Raw genomic sequence first — 15,493 nt, 5'->3', positions numbered from 1 at the left:
GGGTGAATACCATGCTGTTCATTAAACCATAGAATTATTTTTGAGGAATTGAGCGGAGTTGTTGATTAATAACACATTTCCCATTTCCATCCACTATTCAATTCATGTATTGATATAAGTAGTAGTAGTAGGCGTAGTTATTAATATAAGAAATCATATTTAACATACATAAAAGAGTAATCAAGGGAACCAAGGTTATAGCGGTAATCAAACGAATGTAATCCAAGGACAAAGACCAGACATGGAAAACAGACATACTCAACAAAGAACATGAAGTAACTAAAATCACACATACAAAGTAACACAAGCAAATGAGCAACTCGGACTCCATAACTTGCATTTTCTTGTTTTAGTTGTCACATTTAACGATTAATGTAACAAACAGAGGTCAATGTCCGATACACTCGCCCGAAAGTCCACATTCCAGGGACTGGATTCCTTCAGCACAGCTGGCATAAGAGTTCACATTCTTAAGACTAGCCCCCTCAATATATATGTGCCCGACGCGGAAGTCCAATTACCTAGAATGTTTCCTTTAATAAGTACCCGATCAATGAATCTACATATTAATAATTCTTACTATCTCCATGCAAACATAATTAATATTAAATATTCTATTGTGCACCTTTTATTTTAGATATTGATCAAATCAAAAGGTGATTTGTTATAAAATGGGGAATGGAGTATCAAGGTATTGAGTATTGCTTAAGTATTTTTTTTAGTTACATCAGTTATCGTTTTCATCGTGTGTTTGATTTGTAGCGCATACTAGAGACAACATAACTCTTCACGAAGAATCATTGTCTGCTTCGTATGCTATAGATGGTGCATTGTACCAGGCAAATAAACGGTTTAAAATGGAGCCTTGCACTCACACAAAGCACAATGAACCAGAATATTGGTGGGCAGTTGATTTTGGGCATGCATTTTTATGGTATAGAAAGTATGACGATCTGCAACAGAGTAGAGTGTTGTGGTAGTTATAATTGTTATCTTACGTCATATATTCAAATATTAGTCGTTTAAAAAGTTAAAAAGGAGGTGATACATGCAGGTAAAAAACATAAACATTTAGAGATTAAATCGCCAGTCTCAGTTTTTTTTATATTTTTTGTTTCATTTTTGAAATAAATATTTAATAAATTGTGTATAAAAAGAGCATAGTTTGGTTGATTTAAGTGGGAGAGGAAACGATGGTTTCTTCAAAATTTAAATCTGAATGCAGAAAGGACTGTGTTTACGTTAAAGTATGTATGTGCATTAGGATAGACAAGTTATCTTTTTTGACGGATTTTTTACACTATGAATGTATCAATGAAAGACTAAAAACCGTATTCAACGATCATGAGACACTTGAATGCCTTTCCTCACTGCATTATGTTATTGTCTGTGATGACAAAGCTTCAAACAACATTGTACTTGTTTGTGAAGCCCATTACCTCAATTTTCTTATAAAGAAATTGGGCATGAACAGTAACACGTAAATTGTAAGTGTAAAATTAATCGTTAGTTTTGGCGTTATAGCAGATCAAAGTATTTTGACTTCATAACTTACGACTGCCTTCAATCTTATGATTTTTTGTGAAAAGGACTCCAGGACTTAAATCAGATCCTTTGATCTCAGTTTCCGCTATATATATATATATATATATATATATGGCAACACCGCCTGCACTAAGTCCAGCGCCCTAGACCACGCGGAGGGACCGACCAATAATTTGCATCGCAAATTTGACAGTTCTATCATCGCAGGGAATTTTTCAGACCTTTCTATACGTTTACATATCTTCCCTGTATCAATTTGATCCGATGGAGCAGTGTAGAGAATAGAGTCATCATATTCTGAGTCGTTTGTATAATATTGATTTGTTGTGACATGTATCATTAACTTGGTCCTCTATCCTACATAATAACATCTAAATGAACTGTCCCGTACTACCATACATCGTGTACTAAGTTACAGCCCTAGATTAATCCTACGAGGAGGAATGACCCGGCCAGCGAAAGCTATAGCCTAGCTGGCCGAGTGGTCTAGGGCGCTAGACTTAGTGCAGGCAGTGTTGCCATAGATGTCACTGTGGTACGAGTTCGAGTCCCGCGGAGGGAACGATAAAAAATTTGCATCGCAAATTTGACAGTTCTAACATCGTTGGGAATTTTTCAGACCTATATATATATATGAAATATTACTGTTAAACAATATTAGATTCCTGGATTTTATACATCGCATCCACTTCAAATAACTTGAAATAAAGGATATAACAGACTCTCTGAAGTCATTCTCAAATCTTGACCTACACTAAGAGATCGGTGGAAAAGGAAAACTGTTTACTAAACTGTACGTAACGCGATGACTTCGCATGCCGTATTGTCAACATTCCTTTCATCTGCGGCAACATCTCTTCGGCACCTACGTATGATTTTTTCATATAACAACTCATACGTTACGTAACTACACGGATTTTTGTATCGCGCTGGACGTCTTACAATGAGGCTTCTGGGACAGAGGTATGTTGCTACAAGATTGAAGTAAATTGGGTTGAAAATTACGATACATCATAAGTCATACAATAAGGATACAGCTAGCGTCATTCCAAAAACTGCTTTAAGAAATAGCTTTTCATTTCTATGTGAAGACCCTATGCGCGAATCGATGTTAATACCAAAAGATGTTATCCTTAACAATTTGACAACAATATCATAACTATATCCCTTACGAATGAGCCTATTCAAAGGTTTATTTAACTTATTGGGTGAGTATCGAACTTTCCGTGCTTTGTGTAGAATATTACCGTAAAACAAAGGGTGAGTGATACCTGCACGTATTAATACTTTACAAGTACGTCTGTATTTGAGAGTGAGTTCCTTGTATTGGTTAGAAAGTTTTGGGAATATTTTTACGGGCTACAGATATCAAAAACCTTGATGTAGTAATTTGCTCACAATTTTATTACAATTTTGATTAGTTTAATGCAATAAAAGATTATATGTAGTATTAACTTCAGTCTAGAAAACAACTAACTACCGTGATACATGGTGTACTTCTTCAACTCCACGCAAAACTTCAATACTTAATATTATTTATGATAACAAAAAAACCTAAAAGGATTTTGTGAAAACTTTTGATTTTATATGTTTAAATGTGTTTTTAATTCTTTTACAGTGACCAGGTGCTGTAGAGATGCATAGAAAATACCATTGGCTCACCTGGAAACTTATTTTCATGTCCACAAAATAGAATGTTTCCTATTGCATGAACGTAATCTTGGTTTTGAATCAACTCCAAATATGACTTGTAAACTTTACCAAACTTGTATGACTGTGAATGAAGTTGACAGCGATTTATATTACTTCGAGAAATGGTAAGCAAAGGAAGTGTATTGTGGTTGCATAAAATTTCTCAGTTTTGACTCTATACAAGATAAGTTTTTATTACCAATTGAGCACAACTGAAGAGGTTGATATAACATTATCAGCCTAAAGTGACATTAAGTATATTTTAGCTTATAAATGTTTAGACTTGTTGTTAAGAAGTCGTCTCGGTACATATAATTGGTAAGAGTTGGTTACTCTTTTTTGTGGATTCAACGCAATTCGTTTTTTCCTACCTTATTTGCCTAAAAGTAGAAACGAAGAATCATTTATCTCACGCATGATTGGTGTTACTAACAAATGAGTCCATTTAACAAACTTTTGATGCCAGCTATAAACTTACTCCATTCAACAAACTTTCTTTGCCAACTTTTCGCTAATAATCTACAGAGCAATGTTTTATCCGGTATGAGTAAGCATACGTATTATGCCCTCGTGATGAAAGAAAGATGTGTGTTATATGAATGGTTAAAATGATGATAATACTCTAGTTTATTTAAGATATTCGTCATAAATATCAGTTTGTTCTTTTGCTTTTAGCTAAAGCATGCTGTTTTTTCATAACTAGGGTATTTGCGACTCTAAATAGGCTATAAATAAGTTGGCGAATGAATGAGTGTGCAGTTGAGAGCACCGGTATATATGTATAAATAGTTTAAAAGTGCTTTAAGAGTCCTATAATTACCAATACCACCCCTTCAGCACCTGTGTATCAAAAGAATGCAATCCAGGGACAAAGAGCGGACATGGAAAACAGACACACACAACAAAGAACACAAAGCAACAAAAATCATATACACAAAGCAGCAAAAGCAAATGAGCAACTCGGACTCCATTAAAAACTGGGAGTATGGACCAGGTGCGCCGGTAGGGTAAGCGTCCTTTGCTTTTTCTAAAAACACCCGCCGAGTTGCTCATAGAAAGTCAAGTCCGAGGTAGACGAAAGAGGAAAGGAAAACTGACACGTTGAACAAATCAGTTGTCATGGCGCAGATGGATAAACCGAAAGGTCCACGAGTTCATGATGACGATCATAAAACTTCTGTAGTGATGACTTCAATCTTGTAGCAACATAACCCTGTTCCAGAAGCCTATTTGTTAGAGTTCTAGAGCAATACAAAAAGTCTGCGTAGTTTCGGCAAGGTGTGACAATGGGAAATGTGGTGTTGGAGCAAAATCGTAAATGAAGATGAAGATCATGTCATATATATATTCGTCAAAAGACTTCTTAGTCTGATTAATAAAGTAGCATTTCCAAAGGTACCAACAGACCACACGCGAAACATAAACACAAATAGCACGACCCTCCGTGATATAAAATAATTTCTATTCAATTTCAACATTTCTATTGTTTTTAGTGTCATTTACAGAGTTATTTCCCTTCATTTTGAATTCTATAGTACATTATATATGATTTTATCTCCTAAGAACAAGGGTTATGTGAAAAGACACATGTTAATTTCTATTGCTATAACATTTTTAACAAAATATCAAAAATAATATTGTAGTCTTTCCAACCATGAATCACATTTTGCATGATTCTTATCTGGAGTGCTACTGAAGAAGAATAGCATGCGTAGATAATAGATAACACCGTATTGCCATTCGTTACGTATTCTCGTGGTAGTATTAAGTTTGCATTATGAATTACCTTTGAATCTATGGTGCAACAATTCTCACAAAGGTACATAGAAAAATAGAGTGAAATAATTTTCGACACCTGTAAAATAAATTCTTAGTGGATAAACATTTGTGTTACTGCTTCTCGACGAATTATAAAAGTATCTTACTTTGCAAATATTTGTTTACCTGGGTCCCGTCGTGCCACATCAAAAAATATTATACATATGTCTCAGAATCAGGCTAATCTATTCGCTACATTACTCCATTGAATCATGTTTGATACTGGGAAGATAATATAAGCATATAAAATATGAAAACCACAAGTCTCTTATCTGCAATTGTTCAAGTATGTCATAGAGTGTTGATATATATATAAATACATGTCATATCGAAGAAATACGAAGAAGTAAATGTCATTTTGGGTTTATGATGGGAAATCAGCGAATTGAAATGAGATTTAACTTTTGAAACTTTTTACTTTCAATTTCAATATTTGACAATAAGTTCCAAACTGCGTAATCAGAGTAATCAGAACATCATTTAAATTATCAATTACATTTGTCGCTGTCTTTTTTATCAGTTAGGATCAATTTTTGAAATAAGTGAACTTCATAATACCGTTTATTGTAAAATCTGGCGATTTTTAGGCCAAAAGGTATACATAATGTTCGCCTTTCTTATTTTAGTAGATTCTTATTAGTGTACTGAGTAATCATCTCAGAGAAGAATATATCCTGGCTTGTTTAGATAGACCAATAAAATACACCCTAATTAGAAACTCGTGAAAACTACCCGCTACATTTTTCGATAAATGCGTGACCAGAAAATTTTAATCATCAATTAGATGGTTCCGTTATCATTGATGATCTAATTTTGAAAATACCCAGTTTTTACCTCTCATTTCAATGTCAAAACATCATTAAAGAGTAATTTGTTATACGACACTGGCATCTGGCCTCGTTTGACAGACAGAAATACATATCACATAATTATAATACACAGAGAAGAGCAGAACAAAACCCACAGATACAAAAACAACGAGGATGAACTGGGGCGCATCGCGGAAGGGTGAATTGTACCTGTCTCTTCAAGATGGCATGCTACCGATTGAGGTCATTTCTGATAAAGAGGAAACTAACCACAATATTTTAATGCATGATTTCAGGAAACATCACGCTTTTTTACGGAAGTTTTAGTACGTCCTTCCAGTTTTGCCTTCTTCCGGTACTAATCAAGGAGAACACTTGAGAGTTGACTGTTCAGAATGGAAGTGTCTCTCATCATGTCGATGTTCTACAGTCGATGAACCGATATTTGGAGCTTAGGTAAGTTAATTCTGTGTTTACTCTGTTACGAGAAATAACGTTATTTTTACGTAGCGAATTTTTCATAGTGTCCTTAATATGCCAATGTCTTGTGATATTTGCATGACGCAACATCAGAGGCCAATGTGGTGGGAGATGACCTTAAACTAAAACACAATAAAAATCACTGCGTAATACTACTATAATTTTCTTTTATCTCACTCAGAGAGTAAAAAATAATAACAACAATAATAACAATAATAAAAATAGTAAAAGTAATTTTAATGTTGTTCAGTGGAAATGAAAATTGTCTTTATTGGTCTTGTTAACTAGATTGGCATTGTATGATACATTAATTGATGTGTCAGTTTTACGTTTACTTAGTGAAATATTATTTTAGTTATTTAACAACACAATTAATGTATATGTCTAACTTTTGATTGTAAACTGAATGTATTGTTTGTTTAGTGATATCTATTTCAATCAAACCCATTTTAGGCTAAATTCGTTTGTTTAGATAAAGGCAGGTTTTCGGTTCACACATGCCCAAAATGCATTAAAACTATCTAGACAAATTTCATTGCATAAATAATTTACCTAATAGACAATAAACGATTGCATAACTATCTTGTGTCCTTTATTCTAAATATGACCTATGGCGGAAAATCATGGTATTTCAGCTGTTCAATTGTGAAGTAATTGGGAACATTTCAAAATATCCATAGAAACAGGATGGCGAATAAACAATATGTTCAGTGCAAAATTCTCGTAGAAAAAATAAATATGGAAATACTTCGATCTCGGAGGTAAGAACGAGAAATAATTGTTTGAGAGTTGTAGTACAGAACGACATGAATAAAATGGCAATTTTTTAAGGGAACGTATGAGTAATTTGAAAGATAATTTAAAAAAACTGAAAACAGGCTGAGGTGAATTCGAGTATACAATACGATCGATCCCGGATTCATTATTTTACCTGGACTCAACAGAATGATATTTCTCACAACTACTACTATGTCAATCACTTGTTTTATTCACTTCAGGCTTTAGGTCAAGCTATGGAAAAATGTTTTTAAAAAATGCTCATTTTGTTTTATATAAAAAGCCCTTCTGGGTCCCCAGACCTTTAACTCGAGACTGGAATAAACCTTACTCGGATATGTTTTTTTATTGGCACACGCTATCGGATAAATGCACTTTGGATACTGAATAAACGTTATGGACCTAGCATCAGGCAACACCTGACCAAAAGATGGCCACCAATGACCTATTTGTGGGTGACGGTCCCATTTTTCCGCTTAAAAACCTACTTTACAATATCACAGTTATCATCTAAATTAGTACAAGTACTTCGGAAACAAGCAATCATAGAAGAAAGAGAGGAAATTGCTGTTTATTAGTGATAACTGATAAGTGTACATGTACGAGGAAATAGTGTAGGCAAAAGCTTTTAAATAAGTTATGGGTGTGCAATAAAGATGTTGGATATAAATTGAAAAGTGTCCGAAATCGATAAAATATATTATATATCAAATCATGGTACAAAACGTATCCCAGCTTGTAGCTTTCAGTTCGTATTCATTATCCAATATTTTCACGTTTCAATATTGTTCTAAGAATTATTTGAAACTCAAGTAATTTGATTCATGTTTAAGACATTTTATGCAAAATAAAATTATCTAGAAAACATCCACTTATATACACTTTACGATTTGTGTTCTTGATTAGTTTTCTCATCTGTTTTAAACATATTTATTTTTCACACAAAAATGTTTTCAAATTTCATTTTTCAATACTAAAGTCAACGTTTCGAAAGTAAGGTATATAAAATATAAGACTAACCGTATCAAATGTCATAATTAAAAAATTAAGCCTTGAAATGATCTATGTTGTCCTGTGTTTTAAGACAGTGGATTGGTGATTCTAAATAAATTGTCCACCCCATTACAAAGTTAAAAATCTTTAAGCTTTTAAGTGTTATTCTTTGTCAGAATCTGGCAATGGATGAATCATGGTGAAAAACAAGTTTTCATATGAAATCTTATCTAACATGTATTCATTTCGTTTTTAAGTGTCAGTTAATCGAGGTATAAATGATATGAATGCATTGCAATTTTCAAACGGACATAACTCACGTTTGTTTTGTTTTTATTTTGTTGTTTTTGTTGTTGTTGTTGTTATTTCGTTGAATTGTTCTGTTTTTGTTTTGTTTTGTTCTTTTGGTCTAACAGAACATAGAGGTTAAATAGTAGTCTTTGTAAATCATGCAAATGTTCTAATATGTGATTCAATATAAAAAAGGTTACAATTTTTTATTTTTGTTACTAAATTGCAATATTTGTCTACATAATTAAATGTGTAATTATTCATTCCAATCTGTTGGCTCATAGGAGATAATCTGCATTGAAAATCCAACTGTTTCTTTTGTATTTCAGTGTCGTTTACAGAGTACTCTCCCTTAATGTTGAAATCCACAGTACATTCTATATACTTGTCTCCTAAGGGGTTATAAGAATAGCCACATGTTTGTTTCTGTTTACATTAACATTGTAGGTTTTCCAACCATGAATCACATTTTGCATGATTCTTATCTTGAGTACTACTTAATTAAATGTGCAAATAAACAAAAAATACATGACATGTATGGTTATTTATTTTAAAGCATCGCGGATGAAGAAAATGAACCTAAAACACTTCTAAAAGCACAGCTTGTAACTGAACATGTCTTTTGCCGGAGGAAAGATGAACCAAATACATACAGACGTTTACACGGATATCTGTTGTTCGACGAAACTTGATGCAGAAGTTTTAGACGAGCTGATTTCAAAATTCATCTTGACGTTTGAAGACAGGGAAGATGTACTGCATCAATCATCACAAAGGGAGCGCAATGAAACCTTACTCGATATATTGTCAAGTCGTCCCTATGATACAACTGCCTACCTGGCTGAGGCACTTGGGAATTGTAATCGTCATGAATTATCAAATAGATTGACGCTGTCTACAAAGAAAGAAATAATCAAAATAGAAAATGAATTAGATGTACTATGTAAGTACTTGAGGATATATAAAAAAACAACGGACAGTAATTGAATTCTAGTTTTATCCAAAATCCTAATGGAAGTTATTAATCTAGAAAAAAATCTGTGTCTTTGGGTGTTGATAAAGTGTTCTTGCAAAGAGTGTTCTTTCTATGTACTTGGCATTTGAGAAAAACAGTTAAGTACTGTCAGTGTAAGAATCATACAAAATGGTAAAATTAGAAACACCTACCAATCTGAAAATCTAATTTCACTCAATGATGCATTCTCAATTTAAAAGGCACTTATTTGATCCCTGCATCTCTGAATTTGGAATTTTTGTTAATAGAACGTTAGAAAAATGAGGTTTCTAACAGTGTTTTCTGCCCTTAAAATGTCCATTGTCAGTGCATGAAATTATAACTGAATTTCCCGTGAGAACTGATTTGGTCAACATGGTATAGTTCTCCTTTAATGCCTAATGCCTACCCCGGACTTATTTTTATGAGTAGCTCGACAATTGTTTCTAGAAAAAAAGAGGACGCTTTATCCGACCGGTGTACCTTGTCCACGATCTCAGTTTTTAGTGGAGTTAGAGTTGCTCATTTACTTTTGTTGCTTTGTACGTATTATTTTGGTTATTTTATGTTCTTTGTTGTGTTAGGTGTTTTCCATGTATTGTCTTTGTCCTTGGATTACATTCTTATGATTCCACTTGAATATTGGTTCCCTTGATTAATCTTACCAAAATGCTACGGAAAATTAGACTTTTAAAATGATTTGGTTTTTCATACCATCTTTCATCCAAATGTCTTTTTCTTACAGACTGTCCCTTGAATATTATTCATATTTGAATACTATATGTTTTTGTATCATATTTATAATTGATAATTATTTTTCCAATTCATATTTGCTGGTAGGATACAACTAGTTGCTAGCTGTCAGACTTGAGACTTATATGTAAATATGTTTTCTCTTGAAACCAAATGTTGATATGGATTGTTTTTGCTTCTCTTTTAAAACTAGAAAACTAAAATTTATTTTATATCTAGTTACACAGAATCATGCGTTCAAACTACAGAAGCATTTTAAGAATATCGTTCACAATCTTGACTGTACTAAAGAAATTATGGACTACCTTATGACACAGTCTACTGTTACCATGGAAGAAAAAGAGAGAATTTGTAAGGATGGAATCACTAGGCAGGAAAGTAATAGATAACTGCTGTCAGTATTGATGTATCAAGGCAAAGAAGGATTTTCAAATTTCATTGCTGCTTTAAATGAAGATGAATGCTGCAGGGAAATTGCAAACGATATACTAGCGACTGAAATATCACAAAAGGAGATGCAACTGTACCAGATAGGTTATTATATTAGTTCGAGTCTCAATAAATTTCAGATACTGCCAATGGTAGCAGCGTTTCTTGGTGTAGAAAAACAAACCGAATAAGCAATGCTTTTTTTCGCCTACATATGATATATTGTTTCACAACGGTAATTCTTCCTGTATTCAGATCTGCATTTTAACAAAATCAAATATTCATCACATAAATAAGATGGAAAACACCGAATTTCATTTTAAAAGAGTAATCCTTAATTATAGCAAAATTTGGTATACAGCTTTGTTGGATATCTTTAATGTTCCGAACCATCCATTTTCGCTTTAAATAAATCTGCATACTATTTGACGTTCATATGATACAAGCATTACATTGGAACAAAAAAAAATGTTAGTGGGGCAAAATTTACCCTGTGCAACCCTTATCATAGCATCTGCCTGGTTCCTACATGGACAGTTTCTTAATACTAATCTGTAGGTCAATCACTTTATCTTTACATGAGATCATGTTGAACGTGTTACTAAAGCGGCGAGAGCTAATAGGCATGTCATGCATATTTTATGTATAAATGGCAGGTTCACTACTATATAAAAATCTAACAATGCATTTTAGTCTTGAGCTATTAAGAAAGCACCAGTATTTTCAGAGGATATAAACACATTGTTTTAAATCTTGTTTTATGAAGAAATAATTTAAGAGTCTATGTTATAGGAATAGTTGCATCCAGAGAGAAGAAAAAAATAGAAAGGACTATACCACAAAATATCAGAGGTATGCGATACATGTATGCAATTCTTTTCGATAGAGTACATGTAAACGTCTTAATTTCCTTTTTCCCCATTTCCCATGCCCAATCCTCCAAAGTATCATAGCAAATAATATCAGAGAGGTTTGATATTTGTACTAATTGTAATCAAGGAAACCAAGGTATAGCGGTAATCAAAAGAATGTAATCCAGTGATAAAGACCAGACATGGAAAACAGACATACACAATATTTTTTTTAATACAAATACTTTTTTGTTATTCATATCCACGTTAACTATGTGTAGGTCGTTTCAAACATACACGGACGCTTAGCTTACCCTACCGATGGACCTGGTCCATGCTCCAAATATTTAGTGGAGTCCGAGTTTTGCTTGTGTTGCTTTGCCTTGTACGTTATTTTGGTTATTTAATAACCTTTGTTGTGTGTGTCTGTTTTCCTCGTCTGGTCTTTATCCATGAATTGCATTCTTTTGAATTCTGCTAGAATATAGGTTCCCTTCATTACTTTTAACATTTTTTTTCGTTTTAAAATGAGTTTTGCATTTGCCTATAAGGGGATGAGGTACTTGTACTCATATTGTGACTTCCGAATCGCGTATGTCATTTCTGATAGAACGATTTTGATTTGTTTCAAACTCCCTTCTTATATAATACATCGCCGACGCTCCTTCCCTTAAACAGTCGTTCTACACCTCGATACTTTGAAGGTATAAAGTTAGAGGAAAGAATTAATTCTAAGACTTCTTCTACACACATTCGTTGGCATCAGGCAAAGTTTTAATAATGGAATGCAGCCTATTTTTCGTTATTGTTGATGTTAAATTTGATATGTTCAAACGAAACAAAATAGCAAACATACAAAACAAATATATTGAACTGAAAACTTTTGCAATTTGTTACGACCATATATTTAACAATTAAATAAAAAGTGTTAAGGAGCTATAATACGAGGAAAACTAGATATTTCATTCCAATGAAATCTAAATGGATACGCTTTGATGGATATTTTGCATTGAAAGAAAAAGAAGTATAGACAATTGAAGAATCGAGAAAACTGACGTTTTTTTTTTACCTTCTTGCAAAGAATTTCAAGTGTTATATAATGAATTGTATGCACCCTGTGAAGATTTATATTAATTGAAATACATTTCGAAACCTGTTAGTTTTCATCAAGTTATATGCACTTAGAAAGTGAAAACCTCATTTTTAAATTGTGCTTGAAGATAATCAATATTCATATCATATTTGCTACTGTTACAGAAAAAATAATGACAAAATTAAAGAAGTGGAAGATGGACGATCAACGATTTGTAGCTACGAAAGCAGCTGAATATGTATTGCAATGCATGCATCACGAGGCTTGTGTAGTGGTCACTGGTAATTCTGGCTGTGGTAAAACATTCACGGCTCATCATGTTGCCCTACAGATGAAAGAAAAGGGTTATAACATTGTACCGATTGTAAAACCAGAAGACATTACTAACTATCTTGTACCAAATATTAAAATGCTATTTGTTGTAGATGATCTTTGTGGAAAGTTTACTGTAAATCAAATTGAATTAAATGAGTGGAATAGAGTATTGAACAATTTGGATGAGATGGAAAACAATAACAAAATCAAGATCTTAGCAACTTGTAGGCTTCAGGTGTTTAGAGACGAAAGGTTACAAGATCTTTCTTTATTTCAAAATTGTGAATGTAATATTATTTCCAAAGAACTGTCCATGAGGTGTGTCGAAAAGACAGAATTGGCAAAAAGATATTTCGGAGACAATATTGATAAGATAAAACACCTTGAAACATATGATTTTTTCCCATTTCTCTGTCAATTGTATGGTAGAAATTCACAAATTGGTATTCATTCATTGCCTAAAAATCCGTTTGGCATTCTTCAGGAAGAGCTGAACAAGTTGCAGAGAGGTGACGACGGTAGCAGATTAAAATATTGTGGTTTACTTATATGCGTTCTGCTTAGCAATACACTACAAGTTGATGATTTCGATAAAGAAAATGACGACGTCCAACAAATGATTGCTACGACACTTAAGATTTGCAGACTAAATAAAGGAACCCAAGAATCAAGTATTTTAGATGCCTTGAAAATACTGGAAAACACCTATGTGACAATGGAAGACGGAACAATACATATTATTCATGATAAACTGTATGACTTTCTTGCAAAATATTTTGGTGAAAAACATACTGTTCTCTTCCTTCAATGTGCGCATCCACTATTTTTAAAAGAACGCTTTGCTGTACACGACTCTGAGATTTGTAACAACGATTTAATCAAACTTAAATCAGAACATATAAAGCCATATATTGAACGTTTGATCACCAAATGGAAAGAATTGGGTATTGGCTTTATATTAGGTAATGAAAATTTGAAGTCAGAAAGATTTTTTGGCGAATTTTTCAGCCATGTGAAAAAACTCCCACAGTATCAGATTAAAAATCTTGTAAACCAGCAAGTGGATAATACAATACCCTTAGTGGAAGCTTCTAAGTTCGGTACCACAAACATTGTTCGTTGGATGTTATCAATCAGGATATCTTCAAATTGTTTATATTACGAGGAAAATGATGATAGACGGGAAGGAGATTCCTTTTTGGATGTAAACGTATGCGATAGTAATGGAATGTCACCTCTGTACACTGCATGTTATTGGAAAGGAAACCTCAATACAGTAATAGAACTTCTCAAACAGCCCTCACTGGATGTAAACCTACGAAATAGTATGGGCTGGTTTCCATTGTATGTTACTTGCTATACAGGAAATGTTGATGTACTTAAGGAGCTTCTGAAGCACCCGATGCTCAATATTAACTTATGTGATGAAGATGGATGGTCCCCTCTTTATGCTGCTTGTTACAGAGGAAATTTTGAAACAGTGGTAGAACTTCTCAAACAGCCTTCGATTGATGTCAACTTAAGTGACAGTACGGGCTGTACTCCTCTGTATGCAGCTTGTTCCCATGGCAATGTAGAAATAGCGATAGAACTTCTCAAATGCCCATCACTTGATGTAAATTTATGTGATAATGATGGATGTTCTCCATTATATGCTGCCTGTCTGAACGGCAATACTGATACAGTGATAGAACTCCTAAAAATGCCTTTCCTAGATGTAAACCTTACTGACGGGAATAGAAGCTCTCCCCTATTTGCTGCGAGCTACAAGGGAAATGCTGATACTGTATTAGAACTCCTAAAACATCCAACACTGGAGGTCAACCTATGTGACTATGATGGATGTTCCCCTCTGTACGCTGCTTGTTTTAACTCGAATTCTCTTACGGTCAAAGAACTCCTTAAACATCCTTCATTGAATGTAAACCTATGTGAGAGAAACGGGGGATCCCCACTGTTTGTAGCTTGTTCCTGGAAAGGAAATGTTGATAAAGTGAAAGAACTTCTCACACATCCATTACTGGATCCTAACATTTGTAACAAAAGAGGCCAGTCTCCTTTGCATGCTGCAGTCGAGAACGTAGAAATTGATACGATTACAGAATTACTAAAACATCCTTCAATAAATACAAACATTGTTGATGAGGATGGATGTTCTCCCCTTAATTATGCCTACAAACAAGACAACATCGAAATAATTAATCTTCTAAAAGCAATGCCATTTGATTTTTCAATATAGATTTGTGTTCGGTAATTGGATATCTCATTGGGTACCTTTCTGATTGTATTACAAATATGTCCATCATTTTGCAATGTGACACAGACGTCATCAACCTTTTTATTTATTTTAAAAATTATAATATAAGAAATGACTGTTATATCTTCTCGGTCTATTTGAAATAACCTCAATGCCCGTGGTGAACATTTTAAAATAACCTGCTACGTATACGCAGGTTATTTAGTGTGCACCACGTGATTGGGGTATTTCCTTATACATCGAAAAAATATCACAGTCGTTATTTCATTGCATTTGTATTTATTATATCATTACATTATCAACCTGAATTTTATAATTTTAATTTTTGTTCACAGTTAAACTAATGTTATTAACTAAATTAAATAAATTTTATACAATTTACTATTTTAAAACTTA

The 15,493-nt window shown here is 33.4% G+C and overlaps 1 protein-coding gene across 1 annotated transcript; it reads left to right on the top strand.

Moving 5' to 3' along the window:
* The first annotated feature begins 6,114 nt into the window (after window positions 1-6,114).
* LOC148602243 (uncharacterized) lies at window positions 6,115-15,478 on the top strand. The gene is given in 5 exon segments (XM_088552208.1): window positions 6,115-6,320; window positions 8,962-9,348; window positions 10,372-10,686; window positions 11,374-11,433; window positions 12,690-15,478. Coding segments are annotated over 4 exon segments (3,093 nt in total). The 5' UTR covers window positions 6,115-6,320; window positions 8,962-9,020; the 3' UTR covers window positions 15,080-15,478.
* The last annotated feature ends 15 nt before the right edge of the window (window positions 15,479-15,493 follow it).

The sequence above is a fragment of the Perna viridis genome, chromosome 11, assembly GCF_037379345.1.
Source record: "Perna viridis isolate PV_CMFRI_1.1 ecotype Kerala chromosome 11, ASM3737934v1, whole genome shotgun sequence".
In the NCBI taxonomy this organism is placed as follows: Eukaryota; Metazoa; Mollusca; class Bivalvia; order Mytilida; family Mytilidae; genus Perna; species Perna viridis.
This window is presented reverse-complemented; position numbering and strand designations above follow the sequence as displayed.